The sequence below is a fragment of the Solanum stenotomum genome, chromosome 2, assembly GCF_019186545.1.
Source record: "Solanum stenotomum isolate F172 chromosome 2, ASM1918654v1, whole genome shotgun sequence".
Classification (NCBI taxonomy): Eukaryota; Viridiplantae; Streptophyta; class Magnoliopsida; order Solanales; family Solanaceae; genus Solanum; species Solanum stenotomum.
Window position 1 is genome coordinate 20,669,441 of NC_064283.1, and position 15,217 is coordinate 20,684,657.

Genomic DNA, 15,217 nt, shown 5'->3' on the forward strand with positions numbered 1-15,217 from the left:
ACAAGAAGTTTAAACAATAACTTAAAGAAATAACATCTTAGCCAAAATGGCAACTTAGTCTTTAAACAACAACTGAATGAATAATGTAAAGACTACTGAACTACAAACTATCTAACCGTCCATGAAGCCTCTAAAATACTAAGATAGAACCCCACAACATCCTAATAAATGAAAGACTGAAAGTGAATAAAAAGAGTCCTCCCGAATACAAGGAGGCTCACCACTGACTCAGAGCTGCTCAACTGGATCAACGAGGTGCTGGATACTGATCTCGGTTACCTGAATCTACATCATAAGACGATGCAGGCCAACTGGCATCAGTACATTGAATGTACGAGTATGCGAGTTGGAATGCTAAGCAACATAGGCTAGAAGGAAATCTGAAAGAAACTGAATAACTTACCTGGCTCAATTCAACTCAACTCAACCTGACTGACTCATTTCAATATAAAGCAATTTAGAACAAGTGCAATGTAAAGAAAAGTTGTTTAAAAACATGCTATAAACTTTGTGTGTATGCAAAAATACTATAAATCAGAGATATATGTAGAAATACAAATGAACTGATGTATATAAAAATATAATAACTGTTGTGGGAGTTTCTCTAACCGACAACCATCACATAAGAGCTATAGTGATGATACATCGATCAACCTCACGCTGCCAGAGCATCCTATACCCGGCCAAAAGTATAGGACCTGAACTGCCTAATGGATCCACTAGTCTAATTTGAAAATGATTCATCTAAAAAGTATGAACCTCTTCTACCCATTGTGGCTACATGGTTCTATGGGGGTTGTGGGTTCTTTGAACGCTCCCCCAATTCGGTGCTCGATACTACTCCCAAAAATGTACTAGCTCTTATGTTTTTAAAACATATTTCTTTCTGCTGATTTGAGACTAGTGCTCAAAACTTAGCTCAAAGGCTATCTTGGAATTCTCAGTTTCCCCTGCTTGCTTCATTTAGATGTACTTTAGAGTGTTGAAATTGACTAGGAAACATAGGTACATCACTTAGGAACAAGTACGAAAAGGTGGGGAACGAATGGGGAGAACTGGCGTCCCTGGCGCTCTGAGAACCGCGGGGCGCCAGCCCTCAAACTTCAGAGGGCTGCCTGTGGAGCTCTGGCTGGCGCAACGCGCTAGAGGCCAAAGTTCAGAGGAACTTTTGTGGCGCTCTGGCAGGTGCGGCGCCCCAAGCTCTTGCCTAGAAAATCCCCGACTTTTCTCCTTCGTTTTTCATCTCTAAACCCTCTAAACTTCAATGGTCCTTTCCCCAAACACTTAGGATCATTTATACCCTCAAAACATGATAGATTTAACTCGGAAAACAACCTGGAAACACGAATCAAATCAACACTAGGTATTCAACAATCAACCCACAAGAATTCAACAATGTTCTTCAAGAACTTCACTTTCTTAACATTCAAACAACTCCAATTTCGCTGAATTAAAACAAGTTAGTGTGTGGGTGAACTAACCCAACAAGAAAGAAATATCACATACCTTATTAGGGATCACCCCCGACGAATTCTACTCGCAAAGCTTGAACGTTCTTGGCGATTTCTTGATTTCACTCCTCTTTTCTCTTCTTTCTTCTCCTCTCCAAGCCCTAGCGTAAATTCTAATTTTTTCTCAATTGAATAAAGTCTTGTTTTACCCCAATTAATTCCTAAAAAAGAAATAGGCATATTAGGTAAGGAAAAGACTAGTTTACCCCTCACAATCCGGATTTGGACTTTCCTTAATCCAATAGCCCAACTTCCAAAGGGCATAACTTACTCATATGAACTCGGAATCGCGCAAACTCGGCGGCGTTGGAAAGATAATTCCAAGAGGCTTCGAAAAATATCTAGATCTTCACCTAACTCATCTTGAGCTAGGTGTTATGGCCGTTTGAAAAAGGCCAAAACTCACTTCTTAACTTAGACAAAAATTTCCAGATTTTCTTATTCTTTCCAAAAATCAATATTTTCATATTTTAATCTCTTTATAGTCGTTTCTCGGTGCGAGATGTTACAATTATTCTTTATCTCGACTCTTTATTTCACTACACTATTCTCAATATAATATTTCTCATCTTTTCTTACTCTTTTACATATCTACCACTTGTTGAATTTCTTGTGTACTCAATACAAAGGAAGACATCACTATTTATAGGTGACAAATTATTTCTTGCAATGAAAAGGAAGATTATGGATAGTAAATTGGTAAATACATGACTTATAGGTTACAAGACAAAAAGATAGAATAACAAATGAAATTAAGAGTAAAGAGTGTTGAGTTAATTCTATTGTTGAGTTAATTATTCTAACTTTATTAACTAAATGTAATGCAAAGAGACAAATTCAAAATACGTTTCAAAGGTCAAGATACATCCGTTCCAAACAAAAGTGATGTAATTGCCTTTAATGCCATTAATCTTGACAATACATTTCTAAAATTAAAATCTCATACTTGCAACTCCTTTTCCTGCAAACCCTATATAAGAAGAGGCTTTGGTGAGCATAAGAAACAACACTACCAACATAAACAAAAAGAAGAGAAAAACTTCTTCCTCTTTTTTCCTTATCCTTAGAATATTTTTGGGGAATTGGCTTTAAGCAACCTCCAAACTCTCAGCCACGAGTGCACGTGTTTGAGAGTAACTGTGGAACCTTGGGGAGAGATCGGCTACTATGATTTGCATCGGAGTCGGGCTGAAATCGCTTTCAAGGTAGTGTCTTGCCACGACACAGTGTTTGTGATAAGTTATTTACTACCTTATAATTCCAATCTAATATCAATATTGTAGTATTTTTTCCAACAATTTGAAAGCGATTTCGTAACATATAATATTGATTAATGGCTATTTCTTTGAACAAAACTTTTTCTGATTTGTCAAAACTTGAGCCTTTGGATGAAAATAATTTTAAGCGATGGTCACAAAAACTTTTAATTTTCTTTGAACAATTAGAAGTTGATTATGTTTTATTTAAAGAACCTTTTATGAATGGTTCTAACATCACTACTGATTCTAACAATGTTATGGCTGATGATGATGTTGTTAAAAAGAAGTTGAAAAGGATAACAAAATTGTGAGAGGACATTTGCTAAATCATATGACTAATCCTTTATTTGATTTATTTCTGCCAAAGAAATATGGGATAGTTTGGAAATGAAATATGGTGCTGATGATGCAGGAAAGAAAAAATATGTTGTCGGTAAGTGGATTAAATTTCAAATGGTTGATAATAATCCAATAATGGAACAACTTCACGAATATGAGAACTTGATTGCTGATGTTCTCAACGAGGACATGAAGATGTGTGAGATATTTCAGGCTAATGTTCTGCTTGAAAAATTCCCACCATCTTGGAGTGATTATAGAAATCAATTAAAACATAAGAAAAAGAATTTAACTCTCCAAGAACTTATTAGTCATATGAGGACTGAAGAGGCGAACCGTCTCAAAGATAAGATGGAAGAACTTTTCCTTAATTCTTCTAAAGTTAATCTTGTTGAATCTTCTGGTACTGTTGTGAAAGACAGGTTCAAAGGCAAACAGAAGAAAGTCTCAAAAAAGAAACATATGAAGAAGAAAAATCAATTCAACAAGCTGGAGAGTCAAATTCAAAAATTTAAGGGTCCTTGTTTTGCTTATGGAAAAGTTGGTCACAGGGCTGCCAAGTGCTATCAAAGAAAAGGGCAGGCCTCAAAGCAGGAAGGACAAAGTGGTGTCCAAGCTCATCTTGCTGAGGGTAATGAAGTGATTGATGTTGTAGTCATTGAGGCAAATTTGGTGGCTAACAAAACTGACTGGGTGCTAGACACGGGCGCTTCAAGGCATTTTTGTGTCAGTAAGAATTTATTTCATGACTTTGAGGAGTCCACTGATGGCAAGTGTGTATATATGGGTAACTCTACTACTGTTGTAGTAATGGGTAAAGGAAAAAAATTACTTAAATTAACTTCTAGAAAGACATTATCCTTGAACAATATTTTGTATGTTCCCTCCCTCCGTAGAAACTTAGTTTTCGGAGCACTTCTAAAAAAAGTAGGCCATAAACTTGTTTTTGAAGCTGATAAAATAATTATTTCTCGTGGAGGAGACTTTGTTGGGAAGAGATATCATAGTGGAGGATTATTTGTATTGAACATTATTCAAGAGATTGTCAATAATGAAAGTATTTCAAATTCTGCTTATATTGTTGAGTCTATCAATTTGTGGCATGGTAGACTAGGTCATGTCAACATTGCTTCTATTAAAAGACTTAGGAAAATGAAATTAATTCCTATGATAAAACTGATGATTTTTCTAAATGTCCTCTGTGTGTGGAAGCCAAGCATGCCAAGAAACCTTTCAAATATGATATTAGTAGAAAGACCAAATTACTTAAACTAATACATTCGAATTTAGCATATTTCAAGAACACTGTTAGCAAAGGTGGGAAAAAGTATTATATTACTTTTGTTGATGACTTTTCTAAATACACTAAGGTATATCTTCTTAAGTCTAAAGATGAAGCTCAAAACATGTTTTTGAAATTCAAAGCAGAAGTGGAAAATCAATTAGACAGAGAAATCAAGAGATTTAGATCTGATAGGGGCTGTGAATATAGTACTAAAACTCTAGAAGATTTTTGTGAGAAAAATGGTATTATACATAAGGTTAGTGCTCCTTATACTCCCCAACAAAATGGTGTTGCCGAACGGAAAAATAGAACCCTTAAAGAAATGATGAATTATATGCTTTTAAGCTCTGGTCTATCTGACAATATGTGGGGAGAAGCAATCTTGTCTGCATGTTATATTCTTAATAGAGTCCCTCATAAGAAGTTGGACAAGATCTCATATGAGTTGTGGAAAGGGTTTGCTCCTAACTTGAAATTTTTGAAGGTGTGGAGGTGTTTGGCTAAGGTTGGTCTACCTGATTTTAAAAGAGTAAATGTTGGTTCTAAGACTTATGATACTGTCTTTATTATTTATGCTCAAAATAGTGTTGTATATAGATTTATGTCTCTCAATCTCAATGATCATTCTATTTGTGAATCTAGAGATGCAGAATTTTTTGAGCATATTTTTCCTTTGAAAAATAATGTGTCGAGTGATATGCAAAACAATGCTTCTACATCTATGTCTGTTAATTCTCATGTTGTTCCTTCTTCGAATGTTATTCCTAATGAGCATGAAAATGAACTCAGAAGAAGTAAAAGACGTAGAGTTGAGAGTAAATTTGGTCCTGATTTTATCGCTACTTTCTTAACTAAAAACTTTGATATTAATAGTTTAAATGATGAGTTAGCTAGTGTCTATCTACTTAATAGAAGAAGACCCTAAGACTTATGATGAAGCAATGAGATTAATAGATGTTATATTTTGGAAAGAGGCAATTAAAAGTGAATTAGACTCTATAGTTTCTAATCGCACTTGGGACTTATATGATTTACCTAAAGTTTGTAAGCCCATAAGTAGCAAGTGGATATTTAAAAAAGAAATTGAGACCTGATGGTACAATTGATAAATATAAGGCTAGACTTGTGATTAGGGGTTTTAACCAAAAGAAAGGTGTTGATTACTTTGATACTTATTCTCTTGTTACTAAAATAGCGACCATTAGGACTCTTATTGCTTTAGCCGCTATTCATGATTTAGTGGTACATCAAATGGATGTCAAAACAACATTTCTAAATGGTGATTTAGAGGAAGAGATATATGACTCAACCTGAGGGTTTTGTGGTTCCAGGACAAGAGGATAAAGTATGCAAATTGAGAAAGTCCTTGTATGGACTAAAACAAGCACCTAAGCAATGGTATGCAAAATTTAATATCATTAGTGGATAATGACTTTGTTGTAAATTTATCTGATACATGTGTTTAGTCTAAGATGATAGGTTCAGATTGTGTGATTATATATTTATATGTAGATGACATGTTAATTTTTGGTCCTAATGTGAATATTATTAATGAGACCAAGAACTTTTTTTCTTCTAAATTTGAAATGAAAGACCTTGGTGAAGCAAATGTGATTTTGGGAGTTAAAATCAAAAGAACTGCTAATGGTTTCTCTTTGTGTCAATCTCATTACATTGAAAAGATGTTGAAAAAGTTTGATTGTTTTGATGTAGTTCCAGTGAGAACTCTTTATGATCCTAGCATACACTTGAGGAAGAATAAAAAATCTAGTGTTTCTCAAACTGAATATGCTAAAATAATTGGGAGTGTAATGTTTCTCATGAACTATATTTGGCCTGATATAGCTTAGTAGATATACTCATAATCCCAGTAGTGAACACTGGAATGCTCTTCATCGATTGCTAAGGTATTTAAGAGGTACTATGAATTGGTGTTTGCATTTTAACAAATTTCATGCTATTTTAGAAGGTTTTTGTGATGCAAATTGGGTAACTGACAGTGATGAAGTTAGCTCCACCAGTGGCTACGTGTTTACTTTGGGTGCAGGTGCTATTTCATGGAAGTCTTCCAAATAGACTTACATAGCACGTTCTACCATGGAATCAGAATTCATTACTCTCGAGTTGGCAGGGCAAGAAGCTGAGTGGCTGAGAAATCTGTTGGCGGATGTGCCATTCACCAGTCTCTCTTCATTGTGACTCACAGGCAGCAATTGAAATTGCCAAAATTAGTGTGTACAATGAAAAAGAGAGACATATTCGCATCAAACATGGTGCAGTTAAACAGTTGTTGAAACATGGTATTATTTCCTTGGAATGTAAGGTCCGAAAGAAATTTGGCGGATCCTATGACCAAGGGATTGACAAGGAAAATAATCCTTGAAACGTCGAGGGGGATGGGGCTAAAGCCCATTGATTGAGGTAGTGTGGTGGACCCATAAGGCCTCAATATACACCATATTTTCTATCCCTATGGCGTGAGGTAGTGTTTTATAAGGTTGAGCTTATTTTTCTCTTAATGATTCTATAGCCGTAAGGTGGTCTATTTGAGATAAACTTGATGGAATCACCTACGTGAGTGTAAAGGTGTGATCGCCTTTTATGAAAAATTTGGGTCGTCTTTCTAGAGCACTCATAAGACCCAAGGGGTGTGTGCATGACCATAAAAGCACTTTGTACCATGGAGATTGCTTAAATTTAAGGATATGATATGTGTTATGAGGGTCTCAATTCATATCCGCTCAGTTCAAGAGTACTTCACTTTGTGGATAATAAGTTGTTGTATCATATCACTACGTGTCAATCAAATCGAAAGATATTGACACTTAAGTACATATTCCTTCCTTTTGTCCAAAAGTTAGTTCTTACTCCTTATCTTGGCATTAGTGGGGGATTGTTGAGTTAATTATTCTAACTTTATTAACTAAATGTAATGCAAAGAGACAAATTCAAAATACGTTTCAAAGGTGAGGATACATCTGTTCCAAACAAAAGTGATGTAATGGCCTTTAATGCCATTAACCTTGACAATACGTTTCTAAAATTAAACTCTCCTACTTGCAACTCCTTTTCTTGCAAATCCTATATAAGAAGAGGCTTTGGTGAGCATAAGAAACAACACTACCAACATAAACAAAAAGAAGAGAAAAACTTCTTCCTCCTTATTCTTAGAATATTGAGTACGGAGCCAAAAGGGCAAAAAAAATTGCTAAAAATTCCAAAAGGGCACATCAATTTTTTTTCAAACCAAAAGGGCAAAATTGCTCCTGATGGAGCGATTTTGTTCTGACAAAATTGACACCGTTAATTATTTTTTTTAACATCACTACCCCTGCAGCGTTTTTCTCAAAAAAAAAAAAACTTTTTAAAATTGAAATCGCTGCTATATTTCCTTTTCCTTAAAAAAGTATTTTTTTTATAAAAAAATCGCTTGCAAGGCTTAAAAAATGGGGTTTCTCAGAAACCAAATAAGCCAACAAAGAAATGGGGTTTCTCAGAAACCAAATAATCACCATAGTGTTGAGTGTACCAGCTCTTTAGGTCAACCAACACAGGAGGAAATATGTGTTTAGGAAGGGCAACTTGGCCATCAAAGAGTGGTGCAACAATGGCGATTAACAAGAAGTAAACGAAAAGAAGCAAATCCAATAGCTTAACAAAAGCACCCATTTTGATCTTTGTCTCTTTGCAGCAATAGAGGCAGGCACCAAACAGTTCAGCTAATTTTTTGAGAAAAACGATGTAGGGGTAGCTTTGTTAAAAAGAAAATTGACAAAATCGCTGCCAGAGCAACGATTTTAAGGAAAAAGAATTTTTTTTTGGACGAAATCGCTGTCCCAACAACGATTTTTATGTTTTTTAACGGAGTCTATCAGGAGGAAATCGCTCAGTTAGGAGAGATTTTGCCCTTTTGGTTAAAAAATAAATTGATGTGCCCTTTTGAAATTTTGACAATATTTTTGCCCTTTTAGCTTCGGACTCCAAATATTTTTGGGCAATTGGTTTTAAGCAACCTCCAAGCTCTCAGCCACGAGTGCACGTGTTTGAGAGTAACTGTGAAACCTTGGGGAGCGACCGGCTACTACGATTTGCACCAGAGTCGGGCCGAAATTGCTTTCAAGGCAGTGGCTTGCCACGACACAGTGTTTATGATAAGTTATTTACTACTTTATAATTCCAATCTAATATCAATATTGTAGTATTTTTCCCAACAAAGAGTTGTTGACTACTAATGACCACATTCTACCATAATTGATAAGAGTAAAGAAGCACAAATATAATGACCACCAATGAACATAACATGATACATAATATAACATATGATATATTTTTATTAATATTAAAATGTTACATTAACCATTCCTTTATATATGGTCAAACTCTGTGACCTCAAAAAAAAAGGAATAATACAGGAGCCTAGGTTACAAGAAACTGAAAAAAAAATACTAATAAGAAAACTAGGAGTAATAGGTCATTAATTGACTAATTGTAGGTCAGTAAATTGTAAATGGGATCAATGTGTAAGCTCTGAAACTGCATAATAAGCAATCATAATGGGAAGTGACACCAGAATGCCAATAATTACCCTGAAATAAAAAAAATTCACATACATTAGTCTTAATAATCAGAATATTAGAAAAAAAAAATGAAGAAGAAGAAGAAAATAATCCATTTGGTATGGTGAAATATTTTATTTTACAATATCATTTACTTTAGTAAAATTTTGTACTTTTTAGATTGAAGCCAATACATTATTTAAATGACACTACTCGAAAATAAGGAATTACTAACGGATAAAATTTCGTATCTGAACAATCAAAAGCCAATGTTGATCTCATTTAGCTATGTGTTAGCTACAAATTATAAGAAAAATCAATTATGTAGGAGTTTTTTAGCGATACATTAGTTAGGGATTATCCACAAATTTCGTAGTTAATTTCATTATTTTTTAGTGTGATTTGATATAAAACGTATTTTTATTATAATGTCTTGCCCTAGTCACTAATTTTTCCTCTAATATACATATTATATTATTACAAATGGATGTGAATTGAAAGTCTATAGGAGAAAAAGATTATATTATAAGATGAGAAATAAGAGAAATTAATTATGAATGAAATAACTTACACAGCGCTAACAATCTCAGGGTGAACTCCATATTCTTTTGCCAAAACAAAGGAGGCTATGCCTGGGGGTAATGCTGCCTTCAATCATAAAATATAATAATAATTAAAATATGTGTTATTTTAATAAGTAGTTGACTAGTTCGATAATAATTAAAATATGTGTAAATTTTAATTTGTGATGTCCGTGAACACATGGTCTATTCATCAAATTATGTATTTTTTAGAATTGATTTAACATTAACGGTTGATACTCATGCTCCGTAAAAGCAAAATTGTATGCTTAGTTTACTTGAAAATAAGCCAATGACGAATAAAACTTCAAAACAGATAAAATTGGGAACAAAAAATTAATCACTACCAAGTAAATGGTTACAACGATTCGAGTACAATTTTTTTTTAAAAATAAGTAATACTTCGACCATCTAAAGATTCTAAATTTACATGAAAATATTACTACTATTTTAGGGAGTTAAATAGGAGTCACTTTTTCTTTGACTATAATTTTTTCAATTTTTTTAAAAAATATTTTGAATATTCATTAGCTATTTTCCATATAGATTTCAAATAGTAAATTTTATTTTTAAATAATTGGGAATCTAAACTCAAACTCATAACGATTAAAATAAAAAAATGACCTTCATACACTAAACATAAAATTGAAACAAAGAAAATAGTAATTACTTTTACTTAGACCATAACGATACATTCAAAATTCTCTAAACATAATTTGAGAAAATGAATTTTTTAATTATAATAATAATATATTTAGTATGATTTAAAGAGAATAGGCTATACGCAGATAAAAATTACCTGGAGTATGGAAGCTCGTAAAACATTGCCATGTAAACCTACGACGAATGATCCTATAGTCATCGTAGCTGGTCCTATAAAAAATCTCAAAAATAGTCCAAATACTATCACTCCTGTGCCACCAGCCATTATTTTCTGTTGCATTGCCACAAATACCCCTGCATTTATGGACCATCAAATTTATTACTACTACTTGGATTTATTTTCCAATTTATTTTATGATATGATATAATATGCAATATGTAAAATGTATTCTATAAGAATGTTTTCCTTAGGTCTCACCAAGTAGTTTGGATAATTCTTTCTTTAGTGTTCAGGTTGTGAGGATAAGTTATATCGAATATTCATTTCTTTACATGATATTATAATCAGATCCATCCTTATTCAATGTTTTCGATGTGCTCTCCTCTCATCTCCTCCAATCTTATATCTTTCACACTCCAGATGTCTAGTTCTTAGCTGTGTGGAGTGTACGTTGATGTCCTACATCGGCTAAGAGAGGGGAACAATATGAATTATTTATATGGTCTTGAACAATTATTTTCTCATAAGTAAGTTTTTTAGAATTGAGTTCGATTCAAAATTTATTTATTTTTCCCGCCTCAAGACTCGAAGTCTATTTAAATAGGTAGAATGAAATAGATGCAAGTCTTGAAATCTCACCAATAGTAAACATTCCAATGCCACTTCCTGCCTTTGACATTATTGATATGCATTCCTTCACAATATTCGGCAGTACAAAATGCCACCTAAAAATAGAGAGAGACAAATTCAAAATTTAAAATTAACAGATTCTAAACACACAGTGATCTATTATAATCTATAATTTTAAAACCTTATTGATATATTTAATTGATTCGAAACAAAGAAATAGATTCAGTTGAACACATACCTGTCAGCTACAAGAGACCACATTATGCCTAGAAAACAAGCATAAAAGTTAGGATTCTTGGAAAGCTTAGTCCATACAATTGTCATTACTGACCCCAAAGATGGTGTTGTATTTTTGCTTGCATTATTATTATCATTCCCTTCTAAATCTTGATTAGCACCCTCACAAGTCATAATCTCATCTTTGGCATTTTTCAATTCCATCATGAATTGTATAATTATAGACCAAATGAGAAATTGTATTGCCAATGATTGAATCACTAAATCAACACCTACTTGAGGACTCATAGCATTCATTACAGGAATTCCCATAACAAGTGCATTAGTTAAGCTACAAAATGAGAATGTTGTTATGGACCAAGAAAAGTTCCCTTTGCTATAAAAATTAGCCCACAAAGTTAGAAAAAAACCAATGATGGCTTTAGCAATAAGGTCACCACAAATGAAGAGGTAGTTCATTTTATAGGGATTTACTTGGGAAATGAAGTCAAATGTGAAAAAAGGAAGAACAAAAAAGTAGTTCAATCTATTTATAGCATCACAATGTTCAGCACTAAGTTTGTGCCACCATTTTACAGAACCATAACCAAGACCTAATGCCAAATAAAGTGGCATCATGGCTTCAATAACCTTGTAAATGTCTAGCCACTCTATCATATTTTTTTTTCTAGCTAGTTTGTGTGGAAAGAAATGAAGAAAATATTAAGGTAGGTGAATTATATTCTTTAGGAAATTAAAATCTTGAGTTATGTAACCTTAAACAACAACTACTTATATACTAATTAGTATTAGTATTACTACTTTGGATATGCTTTGTCCAATAAGATGGATTCCTATCATGTTGGGAAGTGGTAACACTTGTTATTTTAAATTTGAGTCTATTAAACAATGTACCTAGTCAAACATAGATAGAGTGCTATAGTAATTACTGGCCAGAGGGTGTATCTTGGGAGATTTACTCTAATTTTACGTGAATTCATGTTTTCTTTTTGTAGTGTTATACTTTTAAAAAAAATATTTAAATATAGATGTATGAACTCATACTCGAAATCATATGATGTCATGATGATTGAGTGTATCTCTCTAGGTGAAGTTAGAATCTTAAATCTTTTATCGATTTTGTTTTTTTTTCTTCTAAAATTGGGTAATATCTCTTTAAATGGTTATTGATAACACTTTTGGCATTTTAATAGCTTTCAAATTTTCAAGTTTGTTACATTGGAAATTCCTATAAGAAAATTGATTTAAGTTCAGTGATAAGAACCTAAAGGTTAAATCAGTCAAATTAATATTTTAAATCCACCTTTTCGTATAGTGCATTCATCTTCTCAAAATTCTAAATACGCTACTGATTCATCCGAACATAGTAACCTTAGCTCAAATACCATTATATGTGTTAAAAGATTGATTAATAATTATAAATAACAAACTTCAAACCTAGTAAATTAAATGTGTTGTGATAGGAGTCCGAACTCAAATTCATATGATGTGTTCGGTACGGAGGAAATCGTTAATTTATTTTTAAATTTTTTCATGTTTGGTTGGTCGAAAAAATTGTATATATTTTCTTTAGGAAAACAAGTTTCTTAAAGATGAGAGATACAACTTCCCTAATGAAAGTGGGAAAAACAAGTTTCATATGTGACTTTCCATATTAATTGTGTTCTCCTCATCCTCCAACCCCACCATCTCACACTCCTACGGTCCTACCCCTTTCATATTTATCTAAATTATATACAAATGTTTTTAGGATGATATTATTAGGGTCATCTCGGTCATAAGGCCACTAAAACAACTGCTTGGGGCACCAAAATTTTTAGGGTCCCCAATTTTTTCTAAAGAATTTTTTGGATAGAAAATATAATAGTAATTGTTTACTTTATTTAATGTGGAGGTCGTTATAATAATTGAGAAATAGAATAGTGTTTAGTTAATTATAACATCATTTTTTTATGTGGCTACTTATTTTGTTGACTTATTTATATCTTGATAATTATCATAAAACCNTTCCCTAATGAAAGTGGGAAAAACAAGTTTCATATGTGACTTTCCATATTAATTGTGTTCTCCTCATCCTCCAACCCCACCATCTCACACTCCTACGGTCCTACCCCTTTCATATTTATCTAAATTATATACAAATGTTTTTAGGATGATATTATTAGGGTCATCTCGGTCATAAGGCCACTAAAACAACTGCTTGGGGCACCAAAATTTTTAGGGCCCCCAATTATTTCTAAAAAAAAATTTTGATAGAAAATATAATAGTAATTGTTTACTTTATTTAATGTGGAGGTCGTTGTAATAATTGAGAAATAGAATAGTGTTTAGTTAATTATAACATCATTTCTTTTATGTGGCTACTTATTTTGTTGACTTATTTATATCTTGATAATTATCATAAACCCACATTATTATTCTTGCATTTACTTTTTTTACTCCTCTTTATATTCTTATTTCCTCATTATTGAGTATTCTAAAGTCTATTAAACAAATAAAACCTTTTGCATTATGAAATATACGTTGTTGTGTGTTTTTAAAAAGATCAACTTTTTTTTTGGTGTATTCTTTAAATTTCAAGCACTGCAACAAATCAATACTATTTTAATATCATTATATCAACTTATGAAATTTAGCACAACTATTTCAATATCATTATATAAACTTTTCAAAGTTTAAAGTCAGATTTTATTATTCTAACTTTATATTATATATTTTCATTGTTTGAATTCTTACTTCAGAAGGTCTAGACATCATACTTTGTCTAAACTTCACTTGTAAAATTTATTATGTTATAACTATTCAATCTATACATATGACAACTAAAAAAAATAAGATCTCGTAACGAAATTTGACTTTAGGCCCCCCAAACTTATTGAGATGGCCCTGGATATTATTACTTACGTATTAAATACAAAAAAAATATATAAAATTCACTTATTTTCCTAAAAAACCAGGTCGAAAGAACATTTTCACTCATATGAACACCTCTATAACTTTTCAATGTAAGATCACCATCTGGTCAAACTAATGATCTATGAAGACCTAGTAATACATAAAAGCAAAAATTAAAGAACAATTTGCAATATAGTAAACCAAGTTTTAATCAGTAGTCAATAATATAAAAGGCGTTAATTAGGGGATTTTTTTGGTCAGCCCAATAAATGCTAATGCATGGCTGACTTGAGAAAATTCTAACATGGGGAGTGATGGAAGTCTTCTATTCCTATTTGGTAAGATTTGGTTGGCTATCATTTTATACTCTCTCCGTCTCATAATAGACAACATCTTACTGAAAATATTTGTCTCATACTTCCTTCGTCTACTTTTAATTGTTACTGTCTCCATTCAACAATAGTTATCCACTATACTAAAAATAGTTGTTCAACAATACTTGTTCAATTTTAAAAATCAAGAGATAATTTACTTTGTGTCTATTTTACCCTGCTATTTATTATTTGACATATTTCTCAAAACATTAAATTTAATAAAGTCAAAGGATAAAATAGTAATATTACCCTTACCCTTATTATTTATTGTTTCTTAAGGGATGTGTCAAGTCAATAGTGAATAACTATTGTTGGACAGAGGGAGTGTGTTTCTTTTTAGAGTCAAACTATAAAAATGTTGACTAACATTTTACAATGTATTTTTTCATTATATTGATTTTTTTTTAAAAAGTGCAATTTATAATACTTTCCGTATAGCTTTTGAATATTTAATTTTTTTGTTTAAAATATTGAATTGATGCAATCTAATTTAACTTTCGAAAAACGCAACATGACAAATAAAAGTGATCAGAGAGAGTATTATTTGATCACTTAATAAATCAGGATAGAATCAATTATTTTTTCCCATTTTGCCCCTACATACAATTAATATGACCTTTGGAAGTTCAAACAAATTTGAAGATTCAATTTTTTTTTCTTTTTCAAGAAGCTAATTAATATGAAGAAAAAACAAAATAATAAAATTGATCGATTCATTCATAATTTC

At 32.2% G+C, this 15,217-nt stretch overlaps 1 protein-coding gene across 1 annotated transcript; it reads right to left on the bottom strand.

Annotated features, from left to right (window-relative positions):
- Positions 1-8,755: 8,755 nt before the first annotated feature.
- Positions 8,756-11,944, bottom strand: LOC125856660 (auxin efflux carrier component 5-like). Its single transcript, XM_049536247.1, has 5 exons — positions 11,223-11,944; positions 10,994-11,079; positions 10,331-10,488; positions 9,522-9,598; positions 8,756-8,980 (listed from the first exon to the last, which is right to left on the bottom strand). Exons 1-5 carry the CDS (start codon positions 11,876-11,878, stop codon positions 8,908-8,910), a joined length of 1,050 nt encoding a protein of 349 aa, XP_049392204.1. The 5' UTR covers positions 11,879-11,944; the 3' UTR covers positions 8,756-8,907.
- Positions 11,945-15,217: the final 3,273 nt, after the last annotated feature.

Coding starts and splice junctions, on each gene's coding strand:
- LOC125856660 (XM_049536247.1), bottom strand. CDS start 11,878: ATGATAGAGTGGCTAGACATTTACAAGGTTATTGAAGCCATGATGCCA. Junction 10,489..10,993: donor CATTGGAATGTTTACTATTG/GTGAGATTTCAA, acceptor CCATAAATGCAG/GGGTATTTGTGGCAATGCAA. Junction 9,599..10,330: donor TACGAGCTTCCATACTCCAG/GTAATTTTTATC, acceptor TTATGATTGAAG/GCAGCATTACCCCCAGGCAT.